The 17761-nt window shown below is 36.7% G+C and overlaps 1 protein-coding gene across 3 annotated transcripts in view; it reads right to left on the reverse strand.

Annotated features, from left to right (window-relative positions):
* The window catches only part of tnksa (tankyrase, TRF1-interacting ankyrin-related ADP-ribose polymerase a), a 109816-nt gene that overhangs the window by 40779 nt on the left and 51276 nt on the right, over positions 1–17761 (reverse strand). Inside the window, exon 6 of one of the 3 annotated variants that reach the window (XM_084388249.1) lies at positions 10–30. The exons of the other annotated variants lie outside the window; for them this stretch is intronic. Within the exon in view, the coding sequence (XP_084244375.1) occupies positions 10–30 (21 nt within the window). The remainder of the gene's footprint in view (positions 1–9; positions 31–17761) is intronic. 3 annotated transcript variants of the gene reach the window in all.

The following is a 17761-nucleotide window of genomic DNA, read 5'->3' on the forward strand; positions in this document are numbered from 1 at the left end:
TAAACTTACCAGCATTTTTTGAGATGTCGACTGATAGACAATGTCGCCAGAATGACAAATAAAATCAAAAGAGAACAAAAACAAACAAAAACAAATAATGACAATGATAGCATTATGTAATTCTGGCACATCCTGTAACATTTCCTTGTCTTTTGCACTGTAACTTTACTTTGGACATTGGTACAAGCTCAATGTAACAAAGCGCAGCACTGCATTGTGACAGACTGAAATGACAAGATCAGTGATGGGAATAACGGCGGTGTTACTAACAGCGTTATCTTTTTCAGTAACGAGTAATCAAACAAATTACTTTTTCCGCCGTTACCGTTACTGACAATAAAATGCGCCGTTACTATAACTGAAGCGGTTTTCATCCGAGTAGGCTCTCTCTCAGCCATAGGACCTGCAAAGTTTTTTCTTTGATAATGAATCATCATATTAGAATGATTTCTAAAGGATCATGTGATAGACTGGAGTAATGATCCAGAAAATTCAGCTTTGCATCACAGAAATAAATTATCATTTAAAGTATAATAAATTGAAAACCAATTATTTTAAATTGTAATAATATATCACAATATTACTTTTTTTTCTGTATTTTTGATCAAATAAATGCAGGCTTGATGAGCAGAAGAAACTTCTTTCAAAAACATTAAAAATAGTAATGTTTCCAAACTTTTGGCCTGTACTGTATATTTTTTATTATTATTTTTTTTATTTTTGGTACATTTCTTAAGAAGCATCATTTATTTTTATTTCATTATCATTATTTGTCGGCCAGTTGTGGTCTGTGCATTATTAAATATTATGGTTCTAAACCATCTATTGTGTTTTATTGTTCTACTATAGTAATGATAATATTTAAAATAATATACTGAATTTAATAGGTGTCTCTCACATCGTCCCACAGCAACATTAAAATAATGTAGATTAGTGTACAATGTTTTATAATAATAATTTATTCTATTTAGTGCCCATTTCATTCATTTAACATATTTAATATTGGGGGCATCCAAGTTATTGGGCATATTTAGTAACGCAATAGTTACTTTCCCTTATAATTAGTTACTTTTATAATGATGTAACTCAGTTACTATTTGTGAGAAGTAACTAGTAACTATAACTAATTACTTATTTTAAGTAACATGCCCAACACGGACATGATTTCAACACAAAGAGGATATGCGAACAGAGCAAGGAGTCCATCCTTCTTTTTACTTTTCGAGGGAATTTGGGCTGACTTGACAGAAGAGCTGTTACTGATTTAATAGCACTCAACCAAAAGTCATTCCAGGCGGCTGTGACCGCGAGAACGCACTTGTGCTGCTAGTTTATATGATTCGTCCTATTGCAGAACACTGGTCTGCTGATGCGTTTAGATCTTTCACTCAATTTGTATTATTGGTCCAAAAAACAAAAAAACAAAAAAAAAAACATTATTTTATTAGAAAAATAGTAAAACTGTTTTATCTTCAACTTTATTAGTATCAAATAGAAGTATTATTCGTGCTTCTATTCCTAGCAGATAACCATTAAGAATTGTATTATTGCCATGTTAACCACAGCAACACTTCTGTAAACAAAAACACTTTAAGTCGTAATGAATAAGAGCATTTGCCTAATGCCTAAAATGCACATTTGACCTATTTTAAATATTGATAAATGTGAACGTGCATCCATTATTGTTGTCATTTTACAATTTATTATTTTCAACAGTAACAGTAAATAAAAAGACTGACCCTTGGGGAACACCTTGTTATTTTACCAGGTGTGAAATATTCATTTGAGGATATTCTGAGCAACCTGAATCTTGCATATGTAACCATTCAAGAGGTTGGATCACCATGGCGACACACTCATACAGTAGCCATGGCTACACTCAATCACTTTGGCCCCTCCTGCCAATCTGTCCAGAAAGCAAACAGGGCTAACAGGAAAGACACATCCTGCAGAAAACACACACGCTCTCTTGTGCTCTCTGCAAAACATAAAGTAAAAGACTAAATGTAATGGCAGCTTAACCATAGGCTATTATATCTGCTTCTTGCACAGATCCTCCATCAATTTCTTTTAGAGCCCGACACACCAGCAGAATTGCCGTCTCACTCGAGAGCTGTTCCAATTGAATCACTTAAGATGAATGTATTGCCTAAAGATGTACAGCTGGAAATATTCTACCCCCACACACTCAACACGCAACATCCTGGCACTGTTTAAAATGAGCAGAATGCGCTCTTGCTTTGCTTTAGCGATACAGAATTGGCAAATAATACAACTTTTGAGCATCCTCGGTATAGGGGTGGGGGGATCGATTTCACATATTAATTGTGAATCTATCTTCAACCGATTCGTCTATAACTTCGCAGTACTAAAAGTTATTGAAACGTTAGTGTTATGAATGCACTTCTCGCGTTGACGACCACACAGCCGCTTCGGCTGTTTTATATTCGGCTGTGCTTCACGAGTGAACAAATCACTCACTGCCTTTGACTGAATCACTTTAATATGTGTCAATTTATATTTAATTCATACAGCGAAGACGATACAGTTTTATTTCTGTACCCCAAAAACTTTTTTTTTCTTTTTTTTTTTTTTATTGTTTTATCTTTTATTTATTGTCAGCTTAATAGAGAGTCTAAGTCCCTCCCCTCCGCTTCCGGCTCATGGGACCTTATGTCGGAACAAATATGTACACTGTAAAAAATTATCGTAATTTTAACGGTAAAAGACTGTAAAAATGCTACAGTGAAAAACTGTTCATTGGTTAACAGAAAGTTTCCGTACTATATACGGTAAATAACTGTGATAGATCTAACGGTACATTTAATGTAATTTTACTGTAACATACCGTTAAATTTACAGTTTTTGAAAGTGAAAAAACAACTCATTGTATCATTTACAGTGAAAAACCGTAAATTGACATTCCCACAATTCCCTGTGACACTTCACATTTGATGTATTTTTGTTGAAATAACTATGTTTGTTTCTTCATAGTTTTCTTCGTTTTTTTCTAATCAGTTATGTACATTAGGGGTTTATGTTACATTTAATGTTGTTAAATTAATGTTTATTGCATTTTTAAAATTTCATGTGTTACCATGATGGTGTTTAATGTTTGTGTGAATGACACTGTGCAGCTTCTATATATATTAGTATTAACTCTCTTGTGGAAGAACTGCTTATGTTGAGCTTTGATTGATCATGTGACTTTCATCACTGCTGTGATTGGTGGTTATCAGTGTAAAAAACAGATATTAATACTTCAATAGGACGGTAAATTAACATTATATCATATTACCGAAATCCAATGTTAAATATACAGTTTTTTTCCGTAAAAACAACGGGAAGAAAGACCATTTTTTTACAGTATTTTTCTGTTTTTTAACAGGAATTTTCTGGCGCCCCAGCTGCCAGAAAATTACCGTTTTTTTACGTTTTTTTTTTTTTACAGTGTATGGAAGTCAATGGCGAGAGACAACTTATCTTTTTGTTCCGTCTGAACTGTGCCCTGAATTACACATATGATGTTTGTCAATTTAAAAGATAATTATGAAAGTCAAGAAGGTCGCAGTTTGTCATAAAACAGAAGAGTAACGTTTAGTTTTATGTGAAAATCGCTCAATGAACTACATCTCTCGTCTCGCACTATATGTACGTCACCATCCGTTGCTCCTATGTGTGCAGTCTGGTACAAAACACTCAGGCATGACGGCGTAACGTTACGATTATAACGTAAGACTACAGAAAAAATGACAGACGTTAGCTTCAGTAAAGTTAGCTTCATTTATTGAAAGAAAAGGTATGACGTCACATGTGCGCCTTTTGAGTTTGTAGTCTTTGTAATTACGTATTTTCAGTCTTATACCGCAACAGTTTTACATCAAACTGCAACTTTCTTGACTTTAAAATGTATCTTTTAAATTGACAAACATCATATGTGTAATTCAGGGCACAATTCAAACGAGATCAAAATATTTGTTGTCTCTCGCCATTGACTACCATACAATATTTTTCCGAATTAAGGTCCCATGGTGTTCCACTGGAAGGGGAGGGACTTAGGCTCTCTATTGCATTTATTATAAAATTGGGTTGACTAAAATGGGAAGGTTCACATTTAATTCAGTGGGATTTTTTTCTTCAAGACCTATTAAACTGTCTACCGCAGTCAAATAGGAAAAGTAACACAAAACAGTAAACTAGAATCAAATCTGTGATATCAAATCGAAATTGGATTCAAAATCGAGAATCGAGATTTTTTATCGAATCGTGACCTAAAGAATATATTTGAATCGAATCGTGAGGTACCAGAACACTCCCACTGCTAATCCTTAGTGCATTTGGCTCTGTCACAAAACAGCTTTCTGGTACTAGCAGAAAGATCAGACAGGTGAACTAGAGCGGAGATCTGTGTCCATTCAGATGGCTTCTAACAGAAAGCGGCAGTAAAGCTATGTGGCAGGGTTGACCTTTTGCCAGCAGACCCTGAAGCATGACAGTGAGACTGGCAGTGCAGGTCATTCAAATGAGAGTGTTTGAGTTATTCTGCTCATTCAAACACATGCTGCCAATAAGACAAAGCACTGCACACTGAAGCTGGCCTCTGCTGCAAAAACATGGAGCTGCAAGTATTTCATGAATTATTTTCAGCTATTTAAAAATAAATGATAAAATGGTCAAATACTTTCTTCAACCCCAGCTAAATATGCAGACAACTATTAGTAATATACTTTACACAAATTCACACTTCAATTTAAGGTGGGAGGGGCATTTGTGAAAAAGAGAGAAAGTGTGAACTTGTGAGAAAATACAAGCAAACAAAATAAAATAAAAATCTCTGGAAAGGATTAAAGAGATTGTGAAATGTTTCTATGCTTCTCACAGAAGAAATCTGTCCTGCTGGTCCTGTCTTAAAGGGATAGTTCGGCCAAAAATGATATTTAACCCATGATTTACTCACCCTCAAGCCGTTCGAGATGTATATGTCAATCTTTTTTCAGACGAACACATTTTCAGTTATTTTAGAAAATGTCTTAGATCTTTCAGTGGTTATAGTGTGAAGCTATGGGGTCCACCTCCTCCAAGTCCCAAAATGTGCATGCATCCTTCACAAAAGTAATCCATCCGGCTCCAGGGGGATAAACGAAGGCCTTCTGAGGGTAATCCGTGCGGTTTTGTCGTAAAAATATACATATTTAAAACTTTATTAACGAATATAACTGGCTTCCGGTAGCGGTCGACGCGCGTTCACGGAGATGGATGCCGGCGTATGACGTAGGACGTAGCGTAGGAAGCGTCGTGACGTAGAACGAACGTGGAGTTTTGTTTTGCTCTGCTCTCTGGCTGTGCTGTCACTGTTCTACGGTGAGTAAATCATGGGTTAAATATCATTTTTGGCCGAACTATCCCTTTAATCAACATCAGAGAGTCTGAGCACAAATCTAAACAATGACCAAAGCCGGCACCGAAAATACAACTCCACTTATATAAATAAACTGTATTTAAAAAAATTGGGAGACAACAGAGGTTGAGAGAAATTATTGAAAAAATTACCATTTAATACTTTTATTTGGCAATGATGCATTAAAACTTTTACACTGTTATAAAATATAAAAAATTATTTTCATAAAAAAAAATCCTAAAAGAAAAAAAAGATTTCCACAAATTATTGACCATTGTAAAAGATATTAAAATTTTTTTTTTTTTTTTGAATTGCGATAGTATTTCACAATATAACTGTTATAACTGAATTTAATCAAATAAATTCAGCTTTGGTATGTATAAGATACTTAAATTATATACCGGTAAATCAGTCATACATGCAGCAAAACACAGCCTACCCTAAATCAGACATCCCTTAAGCATTAATTTTACCTAATTTTAGTGCCTAGAAAACAACAACTCCCCTGTTTTTCCTCAGAGTAGAAATATCCCATTGTCCAATGCTTCCTCTTGTCTTGCCATGGAGGACTGGTGACCTGTATCCATGCCAACGGTGAGTGCTTCTCCATAGCTGTTGCCATGGCTGCGGTACATGCTATAACTAGCATGAAATCAACACGGATGGAGCCTTTGAAAACAATGTGTTGCTAGGCTAAGTAACCCTTTAGTGCAACTTCGTTAGTGCTGATTTACTTATGAGAGTGTAGAGAAAAGGGGAAAGGGTCTCTTTCGTCCCTGTGCAAGTCTAAAGTAAACACCAGGTCCACAGAGAGGCGTCTTACTAGCTGGAAGTAAACAGCAGGAAAGGGCTACCAAGCACACTAATGCCAGCTACGTGCTGACAGGATCAATAAGACATTACCCCTTCTTCCCGGTCTGCAAAAAGGGAAAAATACAATCTATTGGGGCTTCTTACTGCATATTAGGTTCTTTAATAAAGGAGCTAAGGGCCCAAAGGGGGGCGACGCCTGGTTCCTCCATCCTAATCACAACACCAGCACCCCCCCTCCCTATTAAAGCACTGAAGGCTTTAATGACCAGTGCAACCAATGGGATGTTATTTCAAATCATGTGCCGTCAAGGGCTCAAGTTTTCCCAGGGGTCTATTGCTGAAAAGCAGAGACAAATAGTCATGTGTGATAATTAACTGCAATAAAGTCTGTGTGTGAGAGAGAACGAGAGAGTAAAGAGATGAAGGCAGACGGGAATCACTACAAGTGCTACATATGCAGCTGCTCTGTTTCTTCCATCCACCTACGTTTCTATGGGGGCGCATCACTGTGTAATGAGGGCCAGGAACAGACGCTCGAATAAACAAAATATTTGTTAATCCTCAGAATTATGGAAATGAAACCACAAAGTTGCAACTGAATTAATTTATTCTCACTAGCAACCACTGCACAGATCGCACGCCGCTTGTTTTTATCTCAGCCTGTGCAGCGAGGCTGCCTCAACTTGATACTTTATCAAAGACGGCAAAGCACAGCAAGCTTCACCTGATGTGCAAACTAAAGACAACACTATTGAGACATCTTCTGTATGCATATTGCATACACTCTATAAAACAATAGCTTAGATTATTAATTTTTTTTGCCATGCATATATACATTACTGTTCAAAGGTTTAGGGTCTGTTCATCAAAGAATCCTGAAAATAAATGCATCACAGTTTCCAAAAAAATAAATAAAAAAATTAAACATTGATAAATGTGTCTTGAGCACCAAATCAGCATATTACAATGATTTCTGAAGAATCACCTAACACTGGAGTAATGGCTGCTGAAATTTCAGCTTTGCAATCACGAGAATTTAAATTGAGTTAGAATTCAAAATTGTTTTTAAATTGTAATCATTTTCACAATATTACTGTTAAGGTTTCTTTTTTTATCCAATAAATGCAGCCTTGGTGAGCATAAGAGACATTTGTTTCCCCAAAAACAAAAAAACATACTAACCTCAAACTTTCGAACAGTAGAGTACTTACACTGATTATACTTAACCTGATGACATGTAAGGTCATGTAAATGGTTTTCTTTTACTGGATAATGGTCAAACTGTTTCAGGGAAACCAAAACCACTTTTTGCCTCAATTTCGCTTGGCATGTAAATACCTTTACTTGCATAGACAAGATCGCATTCTTTTGCAAAATGGCATTAAAAAAATGTGTTAGGGTTTCAATGATGAGCTGGGTCTTTGATATCTATCAGCATTCCACTGAAATATCCACTTGTTATTCATTGTGCTGTGAATCTCCTACCTCTGTGATTTTGCAAGTAGACTGTGCTTTTGCAAACCAAAGCCAACAAGAGAGCTGTCTTGAGGAACGCTGGATCCATAGCGCTGAGACTTGGTGCAAAGCAAATCTGTCTGTGCTAATTCCTTCCCAAGCCTTTTACCACATCATTCTCCTCCAGTACACATAATCTTTAAGCTAAAGCCTGCAATATGTTAAGGCAAATGTTATCACACAATATAAACAGCTCTGTTTCACAGTCCTTTCCAGAGTAATGATAAGGCATTCAATGGAACAATGGCTTCCAATGTGCTGATATGGATGAGAACGTCTTCATCATACGTTCTTAAAGCCATTTATAGTGTCGTTTAGCTAAAAGGCATCAAAAGCTAAAAGATACTTGATTATGAAATATGGTTGGCTTGTTAATGAATACAAAATTCTGTCACTATTAACTCATGCCTTTCCAAACCTTTAAGAATGATGTTCTTCTGTGGAACGTGAAGATATTTATTGGTCCACACAATGCATGGGGTCGAAAACCACACTGGACCCCACTGACTTTTATTAAAAATTTCTTTTCAATCAGTAAGGTTTGGAAAGGCATGGGATTGAGTAATGCATGAAAGTTTTCATTTTCAGTTGAACTATCCTTTAAATGCCAGTTAGCAATTCCACAAAATGAAAATGTTCTGGAATTATATGGGTCATTTGGGGAAAGAAGATCCGATAAAATCAAAATAACAACAGCACAATAAGGACGGAAAAAAGCTTACTGTTCAAGTTTAGTAATGTGGTTAAAGGTTCAGACAGGATAAGTGGAACTGACTATAGTGTATATTTAACATAAAACTGAGCCCAGCTCAAACCTAATCTGAGAAAAAAGCAGCGGAAGGGTAAAACGCGGAAAGAAAATGAAAAAGTCAATTGTTCACCATGGAACAACTGTGACATGATTGATGGGATATGCGGTAGGCGTGCGGTAAGTGATTGTTTTTCCCTGAGCTCCTGTAGAAGGCATCTTGATAATGTGCTCCAGTGTGCTGTGTTAATAACGTCCTGCACTTCAGAGAACTCCATCATTTTCAAACCTGGACCGTTGCAAATCACACACTCTGGAGTACGCTTTCTATTCCCTAACACACACACACACAAGCATAGCTTTCAATCCATGTTCTGAGTCATCCTCTAAAGCTAGCATGGCACTGATAAATTCTTTTCCACTTCAAGAAAAAGAGTGAGGGGCAAGTCATCCATCTCTGGTTTGATTTCACACTGATTTCTCAGAGGTCAAAGGAGAACACAAGCAAATTAAAGGACGCAAGCAGGTAATGGAGCCAATCAAGACCATTTTTCCAACTGACATCGCCTAGAAGATTTGGTGTGGAACCAAACTCAACTGACCATTTAGCTCAGACAGGGAGTCTGAAGTTTTAACCACTTTGGTTTGTGGTTATAGTGAACGCAAATCGAGACAAGAACATCTAACTGTAGGCTTAAATGTATCAAGTGTAAAAAAATACAACATAAACTCCACAAACTATACCACCTACTATCTGTTCAGAGTCTATGTATTGCATTTCGTTGCCTTGTACCTGTACTTGTGTAATGACAATAAAGTTGAATCTAATCTAATCTAATGTAGCTTTCTCACTTGATAGTTTTGCTAAAAGGGTAGTTTATCCAAAATCTTTTCATAGTCGTCTTTTGACCTTACAATGAAAGTCAAGATGGTCTAATATGGTTATGACCCCATTGACTTTGATTGTATGGACAAAATATCTTCTTTTGTGTTCCAATTGATGACAGGATTTTCATTTTGGTGAACTCTCTCTTTAAAATGACCCAAACTTGGTCTGTGCGGTATGTTGTATTATACTATACATTTGAGTACCCCCAAGAAGCTGTATATTGCTGTACAACACAACAGTCAGCAATTCACTTCTTGTTTGGGTTCACATTAACCAGAAACTGAAGTGATTCACACTTCATTCCAGACAACCCTCTTTTCAAACTACAAAGCTGGATTCTAAGAAATACAAAATACTTTGTAGAATACTATTTGTATTGCAGAACTATTTGTATTTGTAAAGTGAACTAAATTGAGAAGTGAACAAATAACTGTTGTATTTTGCACACTTCTGTAGGTACTCACATTGATGGCAAAAACATACTGTTGAACAACAACTAAGTGTGAAAGCAGATGAGAATTAGAGAATCAAATTATGATTGACTCTATCAAGTGTGAAAATGACAACGTAGTATGTGGAAAATTCAACAAAATTGCTACCTCCTAAAATCTAGCTTTAATCAATTTAAACAAATTAGATCAAAAATTCACTTCAAAATGTGCCACAGGGTCTTGATTTTTCAATTTTTATTTGACCAGTCATTCTGCTAAATGTGTGAATGTTCTCTCACATTTTGATGAAAAGCCTGTCCACTCAGTGCCCTTGTCATGAATAAGTGCCACCGCAAAGCGGGCTTTTTCAGCAAAGATGGAGCTCAGCTTTTAGTGTGCCCTTAAACGTATCGTGATGAGCAGTGTCTCTGTCTTCACTGACAACCTCTTCTCCAGACAGGAGACTAATGACTCTGCTTTTTCCATCGTTCAGACAGCTACAACTACGGTGAAGCACTCCTTCCTTTCACACATCGACACTCCCCTCTGTCTCCCCGGGCCAAACCACTGTTGCCTTTAGCGACTTAACCCCCTTCACAGCCCAGTAAATGAGCCATTTAAAGAAGCCACAAGACACCAACCATCTCTGCGCCCTCAAGTCACCCTGGATGGTTGATAAGTGATAAGGAGATTGTACGTGTCCCCTGAAGGGGAATGAGATGTGCTTCCATGCCTGACCCACCACCAGACGCCTATGGGGGAAACCCACACTGTCCCTGTTACTGGTGTGACTTCTAATGGTTGCAAATGACATCTTTGGTTGCGGAGAGCAGCTGCTCCATGGGGATCGGACCTCTTCATCAGTGCCCCTGGTCAAAGCGTGATGACTGATCTTGACAGGGAGCAGGGAACTGTTCTGGGCCCTGCCACGCTGTGAGAGGGAGATGCTTGCAGCATTGAGAGGTTCAGGACTAATGATGAGAGTCTCAAAGTGTAATGGACAAATCAGTAGGGCTCACACTGTCTTCTGGTTTCAATAGGCTTCAAGCGTTTAATCACACATCTAGTTATCTATCACCTACTAACTCTTGCACCTGCTGTCCACAGTCTTATTAGGTAATTTTTCTTCTACATACAGGGTTTAAAGTGCAATGGATCTTTAAGACACCAATGTTTCAATTAAATTTGACTAAATACAACAGTCTCTAGTAAAACTGGTGATCACTATTTCCATTCTCAAGTCTTTAAATCGCAGGACAGCCACTTTTCTTCCCTCAAATCATCATGACTCTGCAGGGCATTGAATCCTCGCAGGTTGTGGTAAATTGCAATATAAGAGTGCCAACCACGTGCCGGCTTCTCACATGCAGGCAAGAGAGAGGCAGGCAGAGGCCCAACCTGAATACAAAGCAGTTCAAGGGGGTACATTTAACACGCAAACGCTTCACTGAGCAGGAGCTCCTCCAGGGTCACAGCTGCCATGAAATGCTGAGACAACATGGCCAGCCAGAAAATATGACAGAAGAGAATAAAATGCTGTGTTACAAGATGTAGATATCTGAGGGAGTCTTACAAATACCAAAAGAAAATCCCAACATAAAAAATATATATTTTAAAATATGTATCAATCCACATTTTTCAAAAAGGGAGATATAGGACAAGTATTTGTTGTAGTGCAGTGCACTTCTCCAGAGTGCCACAAAGAAAAACAAAGGTATATTTCACCTAAATATACTCAACATTTACTCACCTTTGTCGTTTAAACCTACAGTACATCATTTTCTCTCACTGTACAGAAGAGGAACATGAAGGAAGACATAAAATACAGTGCACTAAGTACTAAATGGATTATTATAGTACATTTATGGTGCTTAATGTTTTTTTTAATTACCTTCCTTTAAAGCAGCTTGGACATTCTGCAAAATACTTCCATTTCGTCTCTGTCAGGCGGAAACCTCGTATCTCTGTCATTTTTATATTTTTCCATAAATGTTTTGCTAATATTTAACCAATGAAATATCTAAAGAGCTTGTGACAGAACCTCTGATCTCCACTGGACCCTTCAAACTGTCATTAAAACTTTATAACTCCACCCCACCTCTATTGCGAATGAAGTGCTGCATCCAGTTTTGACTGTATCTGCTTGTTTGCAATCCAAGGGTAAATGCAGAATTGGTTCAAGAAACATATACATAAAGGCTAATCATTTAAGTATTTGCGGAGCTGAGAAGAGTGCATTTGTTGTCAAGTTCTAGCCAGTACTGTCTTAAATTGCCTTTGCACTTTGTCTTTAATAACATGATATTATGGCCAAATTAAAGAAGAAAAAACTGAGCTACAATAAACTTTGTAACCTGTAAGTTGAAGAAAACGTAATGCAATGCACTTACTGCTTCAGATGCAGCCATTCTAACAATGGACAAAACATGTATGTTGGAAAATCTCAGAAATTCTCATGTCAAAAACCTTGTAACTCCAATAAAATAATTACACATGCTGGTATCTGACCATATATAAAACCAAAGTATCAACTTTGACAACACTGTGTTTATTTATTAAGTAGTGTTTTTTGGAGATATGAGGTTTCCACCCGACAGTGATGATATAAAAGAAATAATATGGGTTTTGCATCACATTAAGGTTTGTAGATGATGACAATTTTATTTTTTGCCTTTAAATATATTACCAATATATAATATTACACACAGAGATTAATAAAATATGTCTATCACAAGCAAGCAAGCCACTGATGCATTGCTGTGGATTAATGTAATAACACCAAAAATATTAAATAAATTACATTAATAAGATTTAAAGATAAGACTTTAATTAAAATTAATTATTTTAATCTGTTGAAATCTCTAATTTAAATAAACAATAAACAACAAATGAGCAAGAGACAGTGGATTGAGGCAGTAAATCTTACTACACGCTTGATGATTGCCATTTTGAGAGACCTATTTAATCTGCAATAAGTTGAAGAACAGAACTGTCAAGACCTTAACCTCCTACGCAACAAGATAGTGTGGAAAAACTGAAAATAGAACACTCTGAAGAAATCTGCACATAGTAAGCAGAGACGAGTGGTAAAAAAAAATCCAGAGAAATAAAGAGTACAGCTTTAAAAATAAGCCTTATTCTATATGGTTTGTATTACACTCAAACCAACAAAGATTAAACTAAAAAAAAAAACAGAAGAGAGACAATACTAAATTAAACCTATGAGGATGACAGTTCTTATTAATGGTTTTAAATAAAATGACTTCACTGTAAAAAAATATATATATTTCAAAGTTTATGGGAATACGTTTTACAAGAAAATACATTTTCAGTGTTTCTTTTATTTGAATTGAATAAACGGCAGAAGCAGCATCTAGGTTTGTGCTGTTATTTGAATGTTACTGTAAATTTCTCATAAATTACAAGGGCTTTTTTTTTGTGTGTGTATGTACTGACATCCCCTCTGGACAGACCAGTCAGATTGCAACTAAATCTCACTGATATGAGGCTGGCTTTCACATTTGCCAAAATCATTGATTTTGCAGTGATCTCGATTCAGTGAAGCACAGCGAACACACAGTACTGCATATATTTAGCAGGGCAAAAGAAAATCACAGCACAAGAGACAGCCCTTCAAATAAGAAAACAGGAAGCCCTAATTTTCACAGCAAGGGACCAGAAACGAGCTTTCAATATATCACTGTTGGTACAACTTTGAAGCTTCTAAAATTGGTCAACATCAAAAAACTAACAACAACAATACATGAGAAAGATGAATGTGAGGTAATTTGCAGGATGCTGAGAGAGATGTCAGTCTTTTAAGGCTGAAATGAGATTGAACCAGTGGAGAGGCTAGCATGCTACCCCATCATCACCTCTCATTAGGATAGATGTTGGAAATGGGTTCATGTTGTTATACTTAATAGATGTGGTAGAATAACCAAGCAGAGCCCATTGCAATTAGGTTTCAGATTTGCCTGTTAAGTTCTACTTTATACTTAGGCCGTGTGTCCAACCAAAGCGTTTTTTCCCCCAGGCTAGCGTATTTTTCCAATTGTTTTCAATGGGAGCACCGCGTTTAAAACGGCAGCAGCATGATGAGGCGCTTCGTGTCCATTTCACACTGAACGCTCAGCATTTTTTACCGGTCCCGAGAGTTGAAGAATGTTCAACTTTGGGTAAAATGTAGCTCTCATCACTGTCACTTTTGACCCAGCGTTCCAATCACAGTGGAGGAGGGGGCGGGACAAATACCACACCGACCAACCACCAACAACAAATGTTAACTAACGGAACAAGAAAATGTAAAACAAAAGCCAGAGCAAATACTTGACATTGTATCGACATTTTTGTATAGAAACTATACAGAAACAAACTATCTGTGAAATGAGACACTAGTAACATATACACAGATATTCTGTATCAAAGCAAGCAAAGCATCTCAACTGAAAAAAATTAAAATAGAAAATGCTTCGCTGCCAAAGCCCTCTCAAGCGCCCACAGCAAGGCGCTTTCAGCAGAGCACCTCGCTTTTTCAGCTGGCTAAAAACACTTTGGTAGACACACGGCCTTAGGGATGTCAAAAGTTTGGTATTAATATGAATTTTAAAACAAGTGAATGATCAAATGCTTGGCATATTTAAATTAAGAGATATGTATATACATATATAAAAAAAGTTAATTGCTAAAAATATGATTTGAATTTAGTGAAATGCAAAAAAACCACGAGAGTAATTGAATAATTACATGAAGCAAGGTTTACATATTTAACTGTAATAACTTAATAAAGCAGTGCATATTTTTTATAATAGTCACTATTGAAAATTGCTGTCGAAAATCAGATGTATTTGTATCGACTAAATGAAATGTTGCTGTCGTGGCAACCTTATTCCATACAATACAAGATGTGTGCGCTTTCTACTTGGGAACATGGGAAGGGAAAAACACAACAACAAATTCAATATTATTTTATGAATGATATGTCCTGTATAACCTAAAATCCCAAGAGAGGTGAAGTGTGTGGAAAACAGCAAGCAATAAATTGAGGACCCAAGGCCATCTGTTACATGATCCAGGGCTGAGAGCGTGATGGCCACTGGGGCAAATATATAATTACCAAATGAAAAGTGGTTCACTTGTAATGGAGAGCGGGTGAAAGTGAATCACGCCATTGTCATCAATACAAAGTTGCTCATATTTGGCTACAGAGTAGAGCGGAATGTATAATGTTGAATGGAGATATATTGGCTAATTAAAGCTCAGTGGGAAGGATGTCTACTGTATTTTCATGCTCCAGTCAGAATATCAAAGCATTATGCATGACAAAGACAACCGTGGTGAAGCACCATGTAGTGTAAGAACGGACAATATGCTGCAGCGGACCTGGTGGACCTTCCTCACCAGCATATGGCGTTTTCGCTTACAGACAACACAAGGGCCATGATTCTATCCTCAGTAAAAGAAAAAAAACGAATCAAACTTGCTCGGTTGGTTGGGCAGCTTAAAGGAACTGTGACAAAAGCTCTATAAAACGAAAATGTAGCGCTGAGGACTTTTGGAAACGAGAGGTGGACAAAGCATTTACTAAATCTTGTGTTCGCTGTAAACATTTATGCGTTGGGTAGTAGGAAGAGAAAAGGCAATAAATAGCAGTAAAGGCTGAATAATATTATATTAGAACAAGAGTTCTGACACCACCTCTGAAAATACAAATACTAAATGTATATGAATTGTCCATTCTTAAAAGCATTTACCATAATTCTCTAGATTGCTGAATCACTTTTTGTACATAAGCCTTAGAGAGAAAATAATAAAAGTAACTGAAATATTCAGAATTATTTTGTTGACGACACAAGCCACATATATGAAAAAAACTATAGGGAATTACTGCAGTTTGAAGTTGTTACTTTCTTGCATAAATATGACAAAAAACTAATTTGCTGAAAAAAGCCTTCGCTTTCAATATTGAGATAATTTTACTGTTATTACTGTTATTTACAATGTGGACAATAATGGCAATATTGGGTGTGCTAAAATATCGAGTTTATAAAGTGAACAGCTTTAAATTGACCTGAACCGCTACACCCTAAGCTGAAACATATGAAGTATTTATCGATCGAAACAGTGATACAAACCAAACCGTGCAAATCTAAATCGATACACCCACAGTTATTACAGAATATGGAGTATAACCACAAAACACTGTTTGGCGCAGAGATGTGTGGACAGAAGACCAAGGAAGTGCTTTTCTGTCTGAACACAGAATACATAATTCAACCATATGGGGGTTTGGCGGAGATCCAGCCAAAATATGCTCAGAGTTACAGGATGGAATGAGTTTTGTGGAGGAAGGCTGTGTCTCTAAACAGTGCTGGCAGTCACTGTAAGTCAAATCACTTTTCATGGTTGAGACTGGAGTTATCAGGTGGAAGAAATTGGCTATGAAATTAAAGGGACAGAGCTCTAAATAACACACTTCCGGGAATCTCTCAAGGACTCTCTTCACTGTACAGCAGAGAAGATGAAGAATAAAATGAGGTAACCAGACAATAGGGAAAACTCTGTCTGTGGATCTACATAAGAAGGTATCCTCTGATTAAATCAAACAAAGTATTTAGGCTTTGACAACCTGCTATGCTCTATTCTTCCCGTGGTGTCTTTCTATTTCTAATAAAGTAGCAACTAAGTGCACCAAAGGGTTGGCAAAGAAAGCAACAAAAGGCAGGAGAGTGGCATCTTCGCGATTCAGGCAGAAGCTGCTATAAACATTACCTTAGACTAATCTTCATACACCCATAAAGCTGCATGGGAGAGCAAAACAGCCAACTAAAGCAGATGGACCCAGAAAGTGCATTTTTTCATTAAGACCAAAAGAGCTAAAGATTATCCCGGGCATAATGCAAACGCCAGCTCTTTGTGCTTGAATAAGCATTATCATGGTGATTGTAAAATTCTTCCAAATCATGAACCAAAATCAATTAAACATGAAATGCAATGCTAATCTATTGTGGGTTGAATCCTTTGAGATTCATTCAAGAGGGTACAGATCAGATGCATCTACATACTATAATCCCTTTACTAATGACGGCATCTCGCATAGAAACACTCTCTCAAATAACTAAGAGGACGAGCATCAGACTTTGTTAGAGGTCTGCTAACACAGAGGCGCAAGATATGGGCCTTGGGTCGATAAAAGCCAATCTCAGGCACATGCTCAGTGAGCCTTTACTCCACTCACCTGTTTTAAGATGAATAGAAACCTTGTTAAACAAGCTCAGGGATGAATTTCAATCTAAGGAGTTTTAAAAAAACCCAAAGGATGTTTAGTCCAGTGTGAAATGGACGACGTTCTGATCAAAAGGAGAACATTTATTTTGAGACTTAAATTTTGCAAAATAAACGGCAGTAAGCAGCACTGGGATATCCGTTTTAAAATGTGCAGGGCTGCACTGCATTAAAGTGTTCACGAGTCGGGAAATGTCTAGACATCAATTGCATTCTTTACAGGGGAACTGGGAAAAAGTAATATCTCAAATGTGATGTTCATACACACAAAAAAAAAAAATTGATGTGGTGATGAAACGCAATATGTGTCAGTAAACGCAACATATACTGTCATATATAATCATGTATGTAACCGTAGTTGGTCTATTTAGAATTATGCTTCAGACTATATTGTATTATTTTTAATCATTACAGACGTAAAATAAATACATTTTAAATAAATAACCTTTATTAAAAAGGTCAAATCATATGTTGATGCTTTAAAAGGATTAGTACCTGACATACAAAAGGAAATTCATGAAGCAATTTCTTTAAAATGATTTAATAAAATGTCTGCCCTGTAATCACAAGTAACTATGATTTGTTAATCCTGACCAACCCTGAGAGAAAAAAAAAAAAACTGGAAAATCATCACAGCATCCTTCAGAATGCTTTTATAAGCTGCATCAGCAATCTAAAATTAT

Source organism: Rutilus rutilus (genome assembly GCF_951802725.1).
Source record: "Rutilus rutilus genome assembly, chromosome: 18".
NCBI classification, from domain to species: Eukaryota; Metazoa; Chordata; class Actinopteri; order Cypriniformes; family Leuciscidae; genus Rutilus; species Rutilus rutilus.